Genomic DNA, 14,833 nt, shown 5'->3' on the forward strand with positions numbered 1-14,833 from the left:
CTTACATTAAACAGTACTACATTTCTGACAACTAATCACACACAATACAGTGAGCGTCTACCAAACCTCATCAGAAACATTGCAACACAGTTACAATCATTGTTCAACAATAAAATACATGTGCACTACCATTTAACACTACACAGAATTTTAAACATAAATGCATTTATGGTTCAACCATCTGTGAGTTCACAATTTCATATTAAATTGAAAAAAATGTAAGAAATCAATATAACCTCATTTTAATGAGGTTTATGCTTGCAATACTTTTCGCAGGTTCGAACCTGTGTCGGTGTTCCGGAAACAACTTTGCCATAGAATTGTTAGAGTAGCATAAAATTATTAGAGTGACGTCCCTTTGTTGAAGTCATTTCCCACAACTTGGCTGTGGACACGTTATGAGAAACTATAAGCATGAATGGTTCGCTCGATTATTCCGTTGATGTCCTACGCATGATTGTTGGTGAGCATAGCATATTCATTTTCTGATATTCGATTCCATGGTACAAAATTATACTTGCTCTGAGTCCAAATAACACGATCAATATTCAGTCCAACAATGTTGATATTGGTGGCCTTATTGTCATTGTTGAAACGGCGAAAGTGAAATTAGAGCAAGATTATTTCTTCGCTATGGTCTTAACAGCCGAGGTTAATGTTGATTTTCTGGATAACATGTTACACGTGAAATCAAACGGGTAAACAAGTACTACGAGATAAATAAAGTTTTATCTTTATTCAATCATATAGGCCTAGTCAGAAGGAATTTGTGCATAGTCAGAAAGAAATGCAAACAATTAGTCACTGATAGTGTAACCATAGTTTTCTAGATCAATTTTGTCATTAAACAATACATCACATGACTAACCACAGGTCCAGGTAGTCCTGTGGGTACCTGGGTCCTACTCAGTACCCACCCGACCCGAGTACCTGCGCCACCCGTCCCAACCCTACTAGATCTACCCGTGTTTAGATTCATGTTCTAATTCTGTATCTATTAAAAAGATATATGATGATATTTTCTACATTTTGTAACCTGGCCAAGAAGCATGACGACAAATACGATTGCTAACGTTACTTTGAAACACAAAAACAGTGTTAGAAACTGGCACCAGTCCTGTAGTCCTTGCCAAACTGCTCAGTAGTTTAGGTATCATAAGGACTAGTAGAAATAAGGGTTTGGCAATATGTTATCATTATAAGGAGTGAGTGAGTGAGTGAGTATGGTTTTATGCCGCTTTTAGCAATATTCCAGCAATATCACGGCGGGGGACACCAGAAATGAGCTTCACACATTGTACCCATGTCGGGAATCGAACCCGGGTCTTCGGCGTGACGAGCAAACGCTTTAACCACTAGGCTACCCGACCGCCCCTCATTATAAGGACTAGTAGACTGAAAATGTTAGTTTCTACCACTGAAAAATGTTGCAACCTATGGACTATGGAGAATTTAAAAAAACCTGGTGCAAATAAAGTATCACAGTACATCCCTAGTAAGTTGACACATCATAATATGACCAGACATGATAACTGAAATATTGTTCAAAGCATTTTTTGACCCACTCATCAATGGCGCTGACTTACCTCATCTGTTTGAAGATGATAAGTGCATTGGCAGCTGGAATCCTGACAACAGTGCCTAGTGCTTGTTACGGAAATGGGTATTGTTTTGCCAGAATGTCTAGTTAGTGTGTATTGAATGAGTGCCTAAGTCTTGTCTGTGACCTGCTTGAGTTGGTGTGTCATCTTACCCCAAAGATTGGTAAATACATCCAGGGTTACAAATAAGCTGTGTATTTGCCATGTTTGCATAAGATACACAAATTATAATAGAATCACCATAACCTAATTAATTTGGACTTATTTCTTACAAGTAACATGAAAAATGTTTCTTACCCAATGGTATAACCATGATAACTACACTATGTGATATATCTAATGTAGCTTTTTCAGCTGCGTACATATGTCTTTACAGATATTCTTTTACTCGCTGAATGCCGGTATCACATATACATGCACTCTACTGCAGTGAATAATGCACATATGTGCAACATCTTGCTTAATGTAACTTAGACATGTATTGCTATAAGGTTATATGATATGTGTCACACTTGGGGCTAGTACTCACTATGCATTGGTTTACAAAGCCCAATAGACTAGGGACTGCCTCCGTGGTCTGGTGGTAGAGCGTCGGTCCGGAGAGCGTTAAAAGATGGTACTTGTTGTTACCCTGCCTGGCGCTTGGCAGTAAGGGGCTGAAACAAGGACTGGTCGGCTCGGACTCAGGACACTGTGTCTGAGTGGGGTATTCATGTTAAACTGCGACATGGTATCTCAGTGAGCTAGCACTTTAAATCGGCATCAGTCCGGACTAGTACAAGCAGCCACACAAACACACACACATACATGCACGTCATGATATAAGTGCAAAAATCAAGGACGCGACGTTAAACCCCATTTCACCTCACCTCACCCAATAGACTAGACCGAAGGGAGTAAAAATGTATGGACTACCCAATTAAAACCATCAATACCCAATGTGAAGGATTACTTGTGAGTAAATACTCAATGCTCAAAAATATAATCTGGTGCCTCGTTGCTCACCTAGTGAATCATCTTACCTTGCATTGAAATACTCATTTCTGATTGGCTACTCACGTAACTGAACAGGCAGTTTGTCCCATGTACCCCAAGTGGTTCCAATCTCATATACCCTGCTGGGAAATGCTGACTTCTTATCAATATATATGATGGGATTATGTTATGTAGAACCTGTCAACCTGTCAAATGCAGTTTCGAGAAGTTAACACATTATAATGGGCATTAACTGGTTGTGTTTAATGTCGTCTACTAGCCGTCGAGATGTCCATGAAATGGTTCGTTAGCCATACCCATCGTGCCCATGTAGACATTTTAGATACACAAATGACAATTACGTATTCGACGTAATAAGCGCTATGCTCTAATAAGCGCCCACGACGATATTTGTTAATATATTGGCTAGTGAACAATCTCAATTAGCACCCCTTCCAATTGATTAATGTACACAAGACTTATTTATTTGTGTATAATATGCACTCGTATGTTACATGCACCCTTAATTATTGGCTATTAAATCCTGGAAAAATAAATCTGTCGTATATAAACATTTCAGGCTGTCAGCATAAACCACAAAATTTATGATCTTTCAACTCAAAATAATATTCTAATAAGAGCCCCCTATTTCTTATTTTGAGAGCGCCCTGGGCGCTTATTACGTCGAATACGGTATGCCAGTAAGATAAATTCATTGTCAACCAGTCCCTTGAGTCCCTAAAAAAATTAAATGTGGAAAAAAAATACAATGAAAATCAGTGTGTTTTGTACTCTGCCACCCAGAAGTAAGTAAAATGTTTAAGAAATACTCATGTACTGTTACCATGGTTACTATCAACATGATCAATATAAACATGATAAATAAAGTAATTAAAATACAATTAAAACTTGTTGAAAATTTATCATAAGAACCAACCCACTTAATTAAAACACATTATTCCAATCAACATAACAATTTGAGAAATTATCACAAAAAAATATTTAAGATGTCTCACCATCGCATGTATATAAAAAATATCAGTGAACCTGAGTATCTGTGTCAGTAGACTGTGAACCTTTATCAGTTTATAACAATACCATTAAAACTTTCCAGATAACAGTGGCTAATCTCTTTGACCTTTAACATAAACACAACAATGGATACAAACCGCTCAGCAGGGCTGACCAAGCTTCATATCCTATATCCTTGAAGACAAACAAATTATTTTTCATTGACGATAAGTACAGTAGACACCGGTTATAGCAAACTCAGAGGGACCACTAATTTTAGTTCTTTATAACCGTAGTTCGTTATAAACATATATACAGCATATATACAGCAAATGGCTGGGACCAAAAAAACAGTTCATTATATATCCGCCAGGTCTTATAAGCGTGTTTGTTTTAATCATAGTTTACTGTATGTGACTGTTTAACATGTTTACTGTAGGGGACACAGCAAGGCTGTGTACTACTTCCCTTCTCTTGTTGCAAGTGTTTTGATGTTATTAGAAGTCATGCTGGTTGTTCAACAGAATATCAAATGCTGATCTGTCTGTTATTTGCAGTCGAGAAGATTAAGTCACTTTGACAAGACAGTTTCATCAGGTAAGAACATGCTCTGTTTCATCTGTTTATAAATATTCAAGTATTTCTCCATAGATGTCAGACATTTGACTTGTCATGACCTGACATCCTCAGTTATCCAGGGTGTTGTTTACTCAGTTTATTATTACACATACCCTGGGTCTATTCTCTACCCTGCTTGATTGACACAGTACTATATCACCATCAAATATGCTTACAGTCCTAAGCGTCAAATATGTTTACACTCGTAACCATCAAATATGTTTACAGTCCTAAGCGTCAAATATGTTTACACTCGTAAACATCAAATATGTTTACAGTAATTACAGTCATAAGCATCAAATATGTTTACACTCGTAACCATCAAATATGTTTACAGTCCTAAGCATCAAATATGTTTACACTCCTAACCATCAAATATGTAACACGGATTCTTACAAAAGTTTGCACATCGGTTTTTCGATTCATACCTTAATGAAAAATACACAGTCAATCCTTAAATTTTTCCCGATCCCGATCCTGATCCCGATCCTCGTCCGGATGATGAATGGTACAGCATGTACAGAAAAACAGAAATCCAGTGCAAAAAAAACAATTTGGAGTTTAACACGTCATCATCTAACACTCCTGTCATGATAAACAAGAAAAATAGTTTTTCACACCCATGAATATAAAAACCTTGCAAGAAGAAACAAGTAGTTAGTTTCAATTTATACATGTCGTCAGCATTATTTTGTTGAATATTTGAAAATTAAAATCTGGGAATATGGCCAGCCATTCTTTTTGCAGGTGTAACTTTATTCTACTTCTGTCAGAGAATAGAGATTACTATCCAAAATGTCAAATTTATAATTTAGAAATATTATTTGCAATAATAAAAATGTATCAAATCATAATAGTTCTCGGCATTCAAACCTATAACGCGATGTGTGAGAATTTATTGAATTTCTTCCAGATTCACTGAAGTCAAAGTGCACTGATTGAAAGAACAAAGTACACTTACAAGAAAATGACATCCCTCCTGTCTTATGTTTTATCTGTTCTGAAAAGAAGACCCCCACCCAGGGCCAGCAAACACAACCTCCCTCAACCAAGGGTCTGCCATCTTGAATTGGGAGCAGACGTCATTCGGGACAGGAAAGTCTTCGTAATCGGTGACGTTCACGGCTGCTATGATGAACTGTGTGAACTGATTGACAAAGCTAAACAGAAAGAGCCCAATATTCTGTGTGTATTTGTTGGAGATTTAATCAACAAGGGCCCCAAGAGCAAGGAAGTACTAGAACTAGTTCAAAGCATGGATTGCTACTCAGTCCGTGGTAACCATGACGATGTGGTCCTCCATGAATATTACAGATCCATCGGGGACCCAAATTGCGTTATGAAGGATAAAAATAAATGGATAAAAGACCTACCATGGACCGATTTTGAATATTTAAAAGATTTACCATACACGATATCCATTCCAAGTTTGAACGCAACCATAGTTCACGCAGGTCTCATTCCGGGCTGGGGATTCGAAGGGCAAGACTTCACGGCTATGACTCACATGAGGAATATAGAACAGTTGTATACAGTATTTCATGGCCTGTATCCCACCCTCATCCCATCTGAGAGTTCAAAGGACGGAGTTCCCTGGGCTTCCTTGTGGCCGGGCCCTGATCATGTGTACTTCGGTCATGATGCGGTACGTGGTCTTCAGATGTATCAATATGCTACCGGCCTTGACACTGGTTGTGTGTATGGAAAGTGCTTGACGGGTGTTTTCCTGGATGGAACAAGAGAGATGATATCAGTGAAATCCAAACAGCCAGACTTGTTTTCAAAGACTGATTAAAGATCTTAGACTTTGTTTATGTTTGTTTTATGTTTTTTAACATGATTGTGCTCTAAGTCAAACTTTTATTATTTCTTGGTTTATTTGGATATTCATGAACAAGTTTAGTGATAATAAAAAATGTTATGACTTTATTTAGCTTATCTTGCTTATTTTGTGGTCTGGTTGTTCAGGGGCGGTCGGGTAGCCTAGTGATTAAAGCGTTCGCTCGTCACGGTGAAGACCTGGGCTCGATTCTCGACATGGGTACAAAGTGTGAAGCCCCGCCCTGATATTGCTGGAATATTGCTAAAAGCGGCGTAAAACCATACTCACTCACTCACTCTGTTCAGAGCTTGTCGTAATCATCTCATCAGAAACGACTGAACCAAATCTTCACATCTATGCTCCCACAAGCGATGACAATCTGTCTAAGAGGTTTGACAGCCATATTGAAAATGCTCTTTTTTTACTCAGCCATTTTATATAAACATGTAATGTAATTTGGTGTAGATATTTTATTTGTAGGTAAGAGTGAGCCCCAACATGCTCAATACATATGTTCCATTTTTGTTTTGCAAGTTTTTAAATTTTGACCTTCATTTGACCTTCATCCTTCGACCATGCTCCCAAATTATTTTAATATGAATTTTCCCACACTGTAAAAATAAAGTGCTTAGAAACCACTTGACCAATGAGGATGATGAAGATATACCTGTTCCCACCAGTGATGAGATCTGAACTTGTGTGAGAGTTTTAAATCTGATTTTCAAAATGGCGACCACGACAGCCATTTTGAAAAGGTTATTGATGGCCATTACTCAGTCATTGTGTCCAAAATGTAATGCGAGTTGGAACATGTGTAATTAGTTATAGGGCTGAACTATGTGTTGCGTTTTTGAGATATCTTTTATTTTGACCTTGATATGACCTTTGTACTTCGACCCTTCTGAAATCTGGAACTGGCACCAAAGCAGCTGTATGTATGGTCACTGCTCATTCATTTCTGCTCAATATACATTTTTGGCTTTGCGGTCAGCTCTGAAATAGCTGAGGAAGCTGCATGTTTCTCCTCATGATGAGGGCGGTAAGGTAGGCTAGTGGTTAAAGTGTTCGCTTGTCACACCAAAAGCCTGGGTTTGATCATCCATGTAGGTAATATGTTTGAAGATCTCACCATGAGATAGCTAGAATATTACTAAAAGCAGGATAAAACCATACTCACTCACTCTTATGATGACATTAGGAATTTAGTGTGTTCCTCGAGAAACATTTGGAAACATTGTATGGCATTAGCAAAATTGGAATGAAATTTGGAACATATGTAGATAGTATTGGGGCTCAACATACATGTTCCGTTTCACATAAATATATTACAATTTTGTAAACAGTGAGTGAGTGGGTTGAGTTTTATATCGCTTTTAGTTTAGCAATATTCCAGCAATGTCACTTCGGGGAACATCAGAAATAGGCTTCACACAGTGTACCCATATAGGGAATTGAACACTTTCACTAAGTCGTGACTATACTTATTATGCATTATTTTGGTTTTATGTAAGCATTGTACATGGAGACAAATTCTTACCCTGTATTAGTTGCAAAAAACATGTACAAAATTGGGAGATACAAGGTCTTACATTATACAATGGAACTTCATTACCCAACAGACACATAGACTATTACAAGGTGAGGTGAGGTGAGGTGAAGTGAGGTGAGGTGAAATTGGGTTTAAGGTCGCGTCCAAGATTATTGCACTTATATAGCGACGTGTGTGTGTGTGTGTGTGTGGCTACTTGTACTAGTCCAGACTGATGCCGATTTATAGTGCTAGCTCATTGAGATACCATGCCACAGTTTAACATGAATACCCACTCAGACACAGTATGCTGACTCCGAGCCGACCAGTCCTTGTTTTAGCCCCTTAATGCCGAGCGCCAGACAGGGTAACAACAAGTACCATCTTTTAACGTCTTTGACGCGGCTGGGGATCAAACCTCTCTCCGGGCGGACGCTCTACCACTAGACCACGGAGGCGGTCTAGACATTACAAAAACATAGACAGTTATTATTCATTATCTCTAGTTCAGCTTGGATGTAGGCCATCGGCCCATAGAGCTGAAGTTAACCCATGCTGACATTGTTTCTAGAGCACTCCAAAGTAGTAGTATTTAGAGTTATATATTAATCAGAAATTAATATCCAGGTGTGTTAACATATGACAGTGTGTGTCTTTTTGTGTGTGTGTTACTTGGTTCATGGAGATGGTTTTTTTAAATAAAATAAATGGGTCAAAATAAGAATAATGAAAGAGAAACATCACATGTTCAGAGCGATTGCATTGTGTAGCTAGTTAACCCACTGAAGAGTTTAAACATTTCTCATTTCTCATTGTTACCTGTAAGGAAATCTCACAGAAACTAGCCACTTTTGAGTAGCAGGTTGCAATGATAATACAATGAAGTTATAAAACAGGCTGATATTGTTTTATCCATAAGTTTGTTTAAAATACATGACCCACACATGGCAACCCTCTCCAAACACCTATTGACTATTTTCAGCGTCCAATCATTGTCACCCTAGGGTGGCCATTGACCATTCTATTTTATAAGTTAATCTATTCAAACACACTCCAACCTATCGTTATCCTGCGTCGGAATGCGACAACCATTCAGCCCTCGTGGCTTTTTTAAAATAAATTTAGTGAAGCGTCTTAAACCCAATTATCGTTTTCAGGGGAAGTAACTCTTTGGTTCTTTTGTATGAAGCGTTTTGGTACCTTTTATGAGGGCATCATTAAAAACGCTGCTCAGAGCAACGACAGTCGAAAGGTAGCACCCATTTTGGGAAGAGGGAGGGGAGATTTTTTTAAAAGGATAGTTTGTTGGCAGTGGTAAAAAATTAATAGATTCTTCGGTTGGAAAGTACCCAAACGTCAAATGTTTTGTGGTGAAAATGAATAAGGTGTTTGCTGGTGCTCAGTAAATAAATAGTTTGTTGGCTCCAATTGGGGAAAAATAGATTGTTCCGAAAAAAACACATTTCCACATTTTTGACATTCACGGGAGTAACGAATTCTGAATCACGGAGCTCCAGAAAAGTCTGCATATTTGCGTAAAATATACAAAATAATCACCAAATATCAAACTATATTCATGTAATGAGATCCGTGAAGATCCGGGGTAGAATAGGTCTTCAGCAATTCATGTCTGCCATAAAAGGCGACTAGAGGCGTAAGAGGCGACTAACGGGATCGGGTGGTCAGGCTCCCTGACTTGGTTGATGCATGTCATCGTATCCCAATTGCGTGGGTCGATGCTCATGATGGCAATCATTGGATTGTCTGGTCCAGGCTCGATTATATTTGTGACCTCTTGAATATTGCTGAGTGCGGCGTTAGAGAACAAACAAACAAACAAACAAACAAAGTTCTCCAGTTTCATTACACTTTCAGACTTGAAACGGATTTCGAAATGGTGTTTCAATCTTGATTCAGTAGGTAGACAGAACTGGACAAGTAATGTTAGACATATTCTATTTCGTTCATGTTTTAACTATTCCTGGGTTTACCAAGAAAATGGATGTATTTTCTTAACCCTTTTCAAACCAGATTGAAAGAAATATACAGCCAAGAATCGACTATTGCGTAATAACCTAGTACTCGATATGAATATTGTACCATTTTTAAGATAACCCTTGAAGCAATTCTTTTTGGTGTATATTGGATGAAACCACCAAATTAAAAAAATCAGGAATCATCTATACATTGTTACCTAAACAATATCGAAGATCTGTATCATTTCACCTTTGTATCAGTCCATCCTCAGAAAACACTCTAAAGCAATACATACCAAATAATATGCAGACCGCCTCTGCGGTCTGATGGTAGGGCGGAAGGCCCGGGGTTCATCGGCCACGTCAAACTCAAATACGTTAAAAGATGGTACTTGTTATTACCCTGTCTTGCACTCGGCATTAAGGGGCTAAAACAAATACTGGTCGGCTCGGAGTCAGTATATAGTGTCTGAGTGGGGTATTTATGTTAAACTGCGGCCTGGTATCTCAGTGGGCTAGCACTATAAATCGGCATCAGTCCGGACCAGTACAAGTAGCCACACACACGTGCATGTACATATCTATATAAGTGTAATTATCTTGGACGCAACGTTAAACCCCATTTCACCTACAGGTAACAAATAATATGTACTTCGACCTTCAGTCCAAACATTTACTCTCCATATGGCAACCACAAATTTTTAAGATTTAAGTTTTCAAGAATTTAAATCTGTCATGTTTTACTTTAAGAGCAGAACTGTACTGAAATGAAACCTGAATATACTTGTAAAATAATACTAAAATGTGTTGAATGCATTTTATGTATTTGGGCGTATGGCATTTCATACAGTAAACATGGTGATTTCATCCACGATGAGGGGGCACGGGTGGCCCAGTCGTCTAAGGCGCCGCGATTCGCTGTGCAGAGTTGCGTCCCTTGGGCACGCCAGAAACCTATGATTGTGGGTTCGAAGCCCGGTTCGCCCCGATTATGTTTCTAGGTTTGTCAGCACCATACCCGTGCTCGTGGGTTTCACCGAAGTGGTAAACGTCTGAGACCTGCATCACTTCGGGCTTTCCTCCCACATTAAGCTGACATGCCGTGATATAACTGGAATACTGTTAAAAGCGGCGTTAAACCCAACTCACTCACTCACTCATCCACGATGATACCAGGCAATTAAAATGGCATATCTTCATAAGACGGGAACAGATACACGGGCAGACCAGTCGTCTCAGCCACTGCTAGTCCTCCCACACGAAGCTTACATTGCGCGATATCACTGAAATACTGTTCAAAGCGACGTTAAACCAAATTCAGACACACTTTTGAGACGTCCCCTTTTATAAACGCACTTGACACATATATGTACCATGTTGAACCGTGGGACATTTGGAAAATACCTGATGAAAACTGATACTCGAATAAAGAAAAACAATACCACCTGCCGCGTGGTAAATATATTCGTCATGGTGTGAGGGCGACCTTTAAGTCCTGTCTGTCAGCGTGACCCAGACGAAATGGCCGATGAACGTATGTTCCAAACGTGGCTTCACTTGTGCCTCGCAAACTGGTTGACCTGTTCCCAGTTTCTCTTCGGAAAAACATAACGTTTTTTACCGGGTCAAGGCAACTTAAATAATATCACTTACAGTTCTGTCGATCATTCGTTGTAGTAGAGATAGAATCTCTTCAAATGTATACCACAGACGTCTCAGTGGTCTCTCGCACTATACAGAGTTCCGCCCCTTTGTCGCGGCAGGATACGGTTAGCTGGGGTTTGAAATCTAGATCCTTGGTGTGTTAGCGTCATATCAGGCTTGTTGGTGTTACCAAAGTGGTAAGGCCCGTGAAGATCCGAGGTAGAATAGGTCTTCAACAACCCACGTTTGCTGTAAAAGGCGACTATGCTTGTCGTAAGAGGCGACTTACGGGATCGGGTGGTCGGGCTTGGTTCTTGCATGTCATCGGCCCCAATTGCGTGGATCGATGTTCATGATGTCAATCACTGGATTGTCTGGTTCAGACTCGATTATTTACAGACCGCCGTTATAAAGCTGGAATATTGCTGAGTGCGGCGTTAAACAACAAACAAACAAACTCAAAGTGGTAATCCTCCATGGTCTACTCCATTGTCAAACCGTGAATATGTGAAACACTCTTCAAAGGCCGAGTAATACACACGGAATTTCTAGACAATAAGCTTTACTACTATGTGGTGAATGAACATCAGTTGATGCAGATTTGTGTATGAACGTAAGAAGGAAGTCTGCCTATAAAAGAAGCAGGTTTCAACTTGTGTTTCACCTTTCCCCGCTGGTTAACTAAATAATTAATTAAAACCGGTGTGCATAATGTGTGATTCCTCGAAACAAATCGTGCACGCCGTTCTTTACCTATATACCTCAATACACGAAAAAGAACCAATGTTGAAATCAGTTCTTACAAATAAATACGTCAACAATAACAACTTCACAGACTGCTTATGTAATCAGTAAAACATATGAAACTGTAGACAACAGCAAGAAATCAGTGTTCTCAATCAACGAAATAATCACCCTCTTACTTCAAGGCAAATAAACGCAAAGAGTTGCATCCCTTTGTAATCAGGATCCGGTATTGTTCGTCTCTTTGGACCTTCATCCCACATTGTTCGAAAATCCCTGATATACCTGACCGCCTCCGTGGTCTAGTGATAGAGCGTCCGCCCGGAGAGCGGAAGGTCCGGGGTTCGATCCGGTACTTGTTGTTACCCTGTCTGGCGCTTGGCATTAAGGGGCTAAAACAAGGACTGGTCGGCTCGGAGTCAGTATACTGTCTGAGTGGGGTATTCATGTTAAACTGCGGCATGGTATCTTACTATAAATCGTCATTAGTCCGGACTAGTACAAGCAGCCACACACACGTGCATGCACGTCGCTATATAAGTGCAATAATCTTGGACGCGACGTTAAACCCCATTTCACCTCACCTCACCTGATATACCTGTCATACTACTCAAACCCTTGTTGTTTAACCACTTGAACACTTTGACACTTTAATAGTCAATTCTGTATGTTCCAGATGCCAGATGTGAGGTCTGATGAGAAGCAGACGATACTAACAAAATGACGGCTCTCGTTGCCTACCTCATGTCAATCCTACAAAAGACACCAACGGTCCGGAAAAACAAGTATGACCTCCCTTTACCGGACACCTGTCATTTAGACCTCGGAGAGGATGTTGTGGGGGGGAGGGCGGTGTTTGTCGTGGGGGACGTCCACGGTTGCTTGGAGGAACTGCAGGACATGATCCAAGTGGTCAAGAAAATGGAGGCTAAGGTGCTGTTTCTTTTCGTAGGGGACCTCATCAACAGAGGTCCGTCCAGCATTGGCGTCTTGAGGCTGATCCAGAGCGGAGAGATCGACTGTTACGCCGTGAGAGGAAACCACGAGGAAATTGTATTGAAGGAATACAGGTTTATGAAAAATGACCCAAATTATGTCCTGCGAACCAAACACAAATGGATCAAGGACATGACCACCCAAGACCACCACTTCCTCTCCCAACTGCCTTTCACAATCGGCATCCCTAGTTTGAATTCCATCGTAGTGCATGCTGGGATTGTTCCTGGCCTCTCTTTGGACAAGCAAAGCCTCGTGGCCTTGACCCGTATGCGGAACATCATAGAAGAAGACTATTTTGACGGAGGGGGTCTGGTGTTTTCAAATAAGCCCGATAGGGGCGTGCCTTGGTCGTCATTGTGGCCGGGCCCTCAACATGTATATTTTGGACATGATGCGCGGCGAGGGTTTCGGCAGTACGATTTTGCTACATGTGTAGACACGGGTTGTCAGTATGGAAATAAATTGACTGGGATTTTTATCAATGGATGTCAGAAAATTGTGAGCGTGAAGGCAAGGCGGGTTTACTGTGAAGGGAAGCCCGAATGAGAAGACGTTTTGATTTCTCAGTTCAGGCAACAACATTAAAATATTTATTAAGGTACATTATTGTGATGTTTCTGATAGTCATTTCAAATCTCTTCCTTTAGTTTTGTTATATGAGTGAGTGAGTGAGTATGGTTTTACGCCGCTTTTAGCAATATTCCAGCAATATCACGGCGAGGGACACCAGAAATGGGCTTCACACATTGTACCCATGTCGGGAATCGAACCCGGGTCTTCGGCGTGACGAGCGAACGCTTTAACCGCTAGGCTACCCGACCGCCCCTTGTTTTGTTATAGAAGTTTTGGCTATTCTCTACTACTAAGATTACATCAGGTCCAGATGTCTATAAAATGCCCTGCTGTACTACCGTACACTTATTTCTGGTGTCTCCCGCGTGATATTGCTGGAATATTGCTAAAATCGGCGTAAAATCATACTCACTCACCTAACACTTATTGGGCCGTAAGGCATGGCTACGAATCACTCTGTAGTAACGTACAGCCACCCTCGATTATCCAGAGTATGATCTGTCCATTCCATTACAATGACTACCCTGGACCCATTCGCTACCGTAGCCTCGTTTTGAAAAAAATAGCCGTCCAATCAAACAAGTATCATCAGCGAGAGAAACCCTGTGTTAAGTGAGTGATAAGACAGATGGATAAAGTGACGACACTTCCGACACGATGCAGTTGTGGCGTTTAGGTCTAGGGTATTCATCATAACAGATGATGTGGTATTGGGTGTGCCGCCGTAAGTGCATTAGGTCATGTTCTCAAACCCGTTATCTACCAGTATACCAAAATGTGTCGAGTGAAAATGTATTTTGTTGAAGGGTCATAAACCGACTGGTGATTATAGTCGCAATCGGTCTTTAGTGTCACATGTTTGTCGTACAAGTCAACCTGTGATCGGGTGATTACCACCTTCCCGAGGCAAGAGAGTTAACTGACTCTAAAAGTCCAGTTTCCACCCTTGCCGAACTAGACTGGAATTATGGAGTTCTATTTTGGCTTGACTAAAGAGTCTATGTGTAACGAAATCAACATCCGGTTCGTAAACTGCCTTCCAGATTTCGGTCGATTGCAGAATTTGCAAGCCTGTGTACTGACATCTCAGCTTCAACAGATATTTTCCAAATCTGTTCATTTTTGCAATAAAGGTTCTTACGTGATTTGATGCACCTCGCTAAGTAAGATCCGTTTTATTACAATATAGATCTTGATTATCGATTAGATCGTATTCACTGGGCGCCATTTTATTTGGAGTAAATGCTAGTGATATGAGAGGTGGAATCTGGTTGGTCAGTAGGAGGGACATAGAAGGGACAATGTGTAAACGCAGATGATGGTGTGTAAACGTCCACCGACG

General features: G+C 40.2%; 1 protein-coding gene across 4 annotated transcripts; it reads left to right on the forward strand.

Moving 5' to 3' along the window:
- The first annotated feature begins 370 nt into the window (after positions 1–370).
- Positions 371–13,650, forward strand: LOC139456512 (bis(5'-nucleosyl)-tetraphosphatase PrpE [asymmetrical]-like). Of its 4 annotated transcripts, none has more exons than XR_011652534.1 (3): positions 371–463; positions 4,145–4,184; positions 12,596–13,650. XR_011652534.1 is itself a non-coding variant. In XM_071238264.1 (3 exons), the coding sequence occupies exon 3, from the start codon at positions 5,173–5,175 to the stop codon at positions 5,998–6,000; it is 828 nt and encodes a 275-aa protein (XP_071094365.1). In that variant the 5' UTR covers positions 371–463; positions 4,145–4,184; positions 5,119–5,172; the 3' UTR covers positions 6,001–6,069. The 4 variants fall into 4 exon arrangements, 2 of the variants coding, with proteins under 2 accessions (XP_071094365.1, XP_071094366.1); XM_071238264.1 differs by lacking the exon at positions 12,596–13,650 and adding an exon at positions 5,119–6,069; XR_011652535.1 differs by lacking the exon at positions 4,145–4,184.
- The last annotated feature ends 1,183 nt before the right edge of the window (positions 13,651–14,833 follow it).

The sequence above is a fragment of the Haliotis cracherodii genome, unplaced genomic scaffold (genome assembly GCF_022045235.1).
Source record: "Haliotis cracherodii isolate W230 unplaced genomic scaffold, xgHalCrac1.p SCAF_11, whole genome shotgun sequence".
NCBI lineage: Eukaryota > Metazoa > Mollusca > Gastropoda > Lepetellida > Haliotidae > Haliotis > Haliotis cracherodii.

Coding starts and splice junctions, on each gene's coding strand:
- LOC139456512 (XM_071238264.1), top strand. CDS start 5,173: ATGACATCCCTCCTGTCTTATGTTTTATCTGTTCTGAAAAGAAGACCC.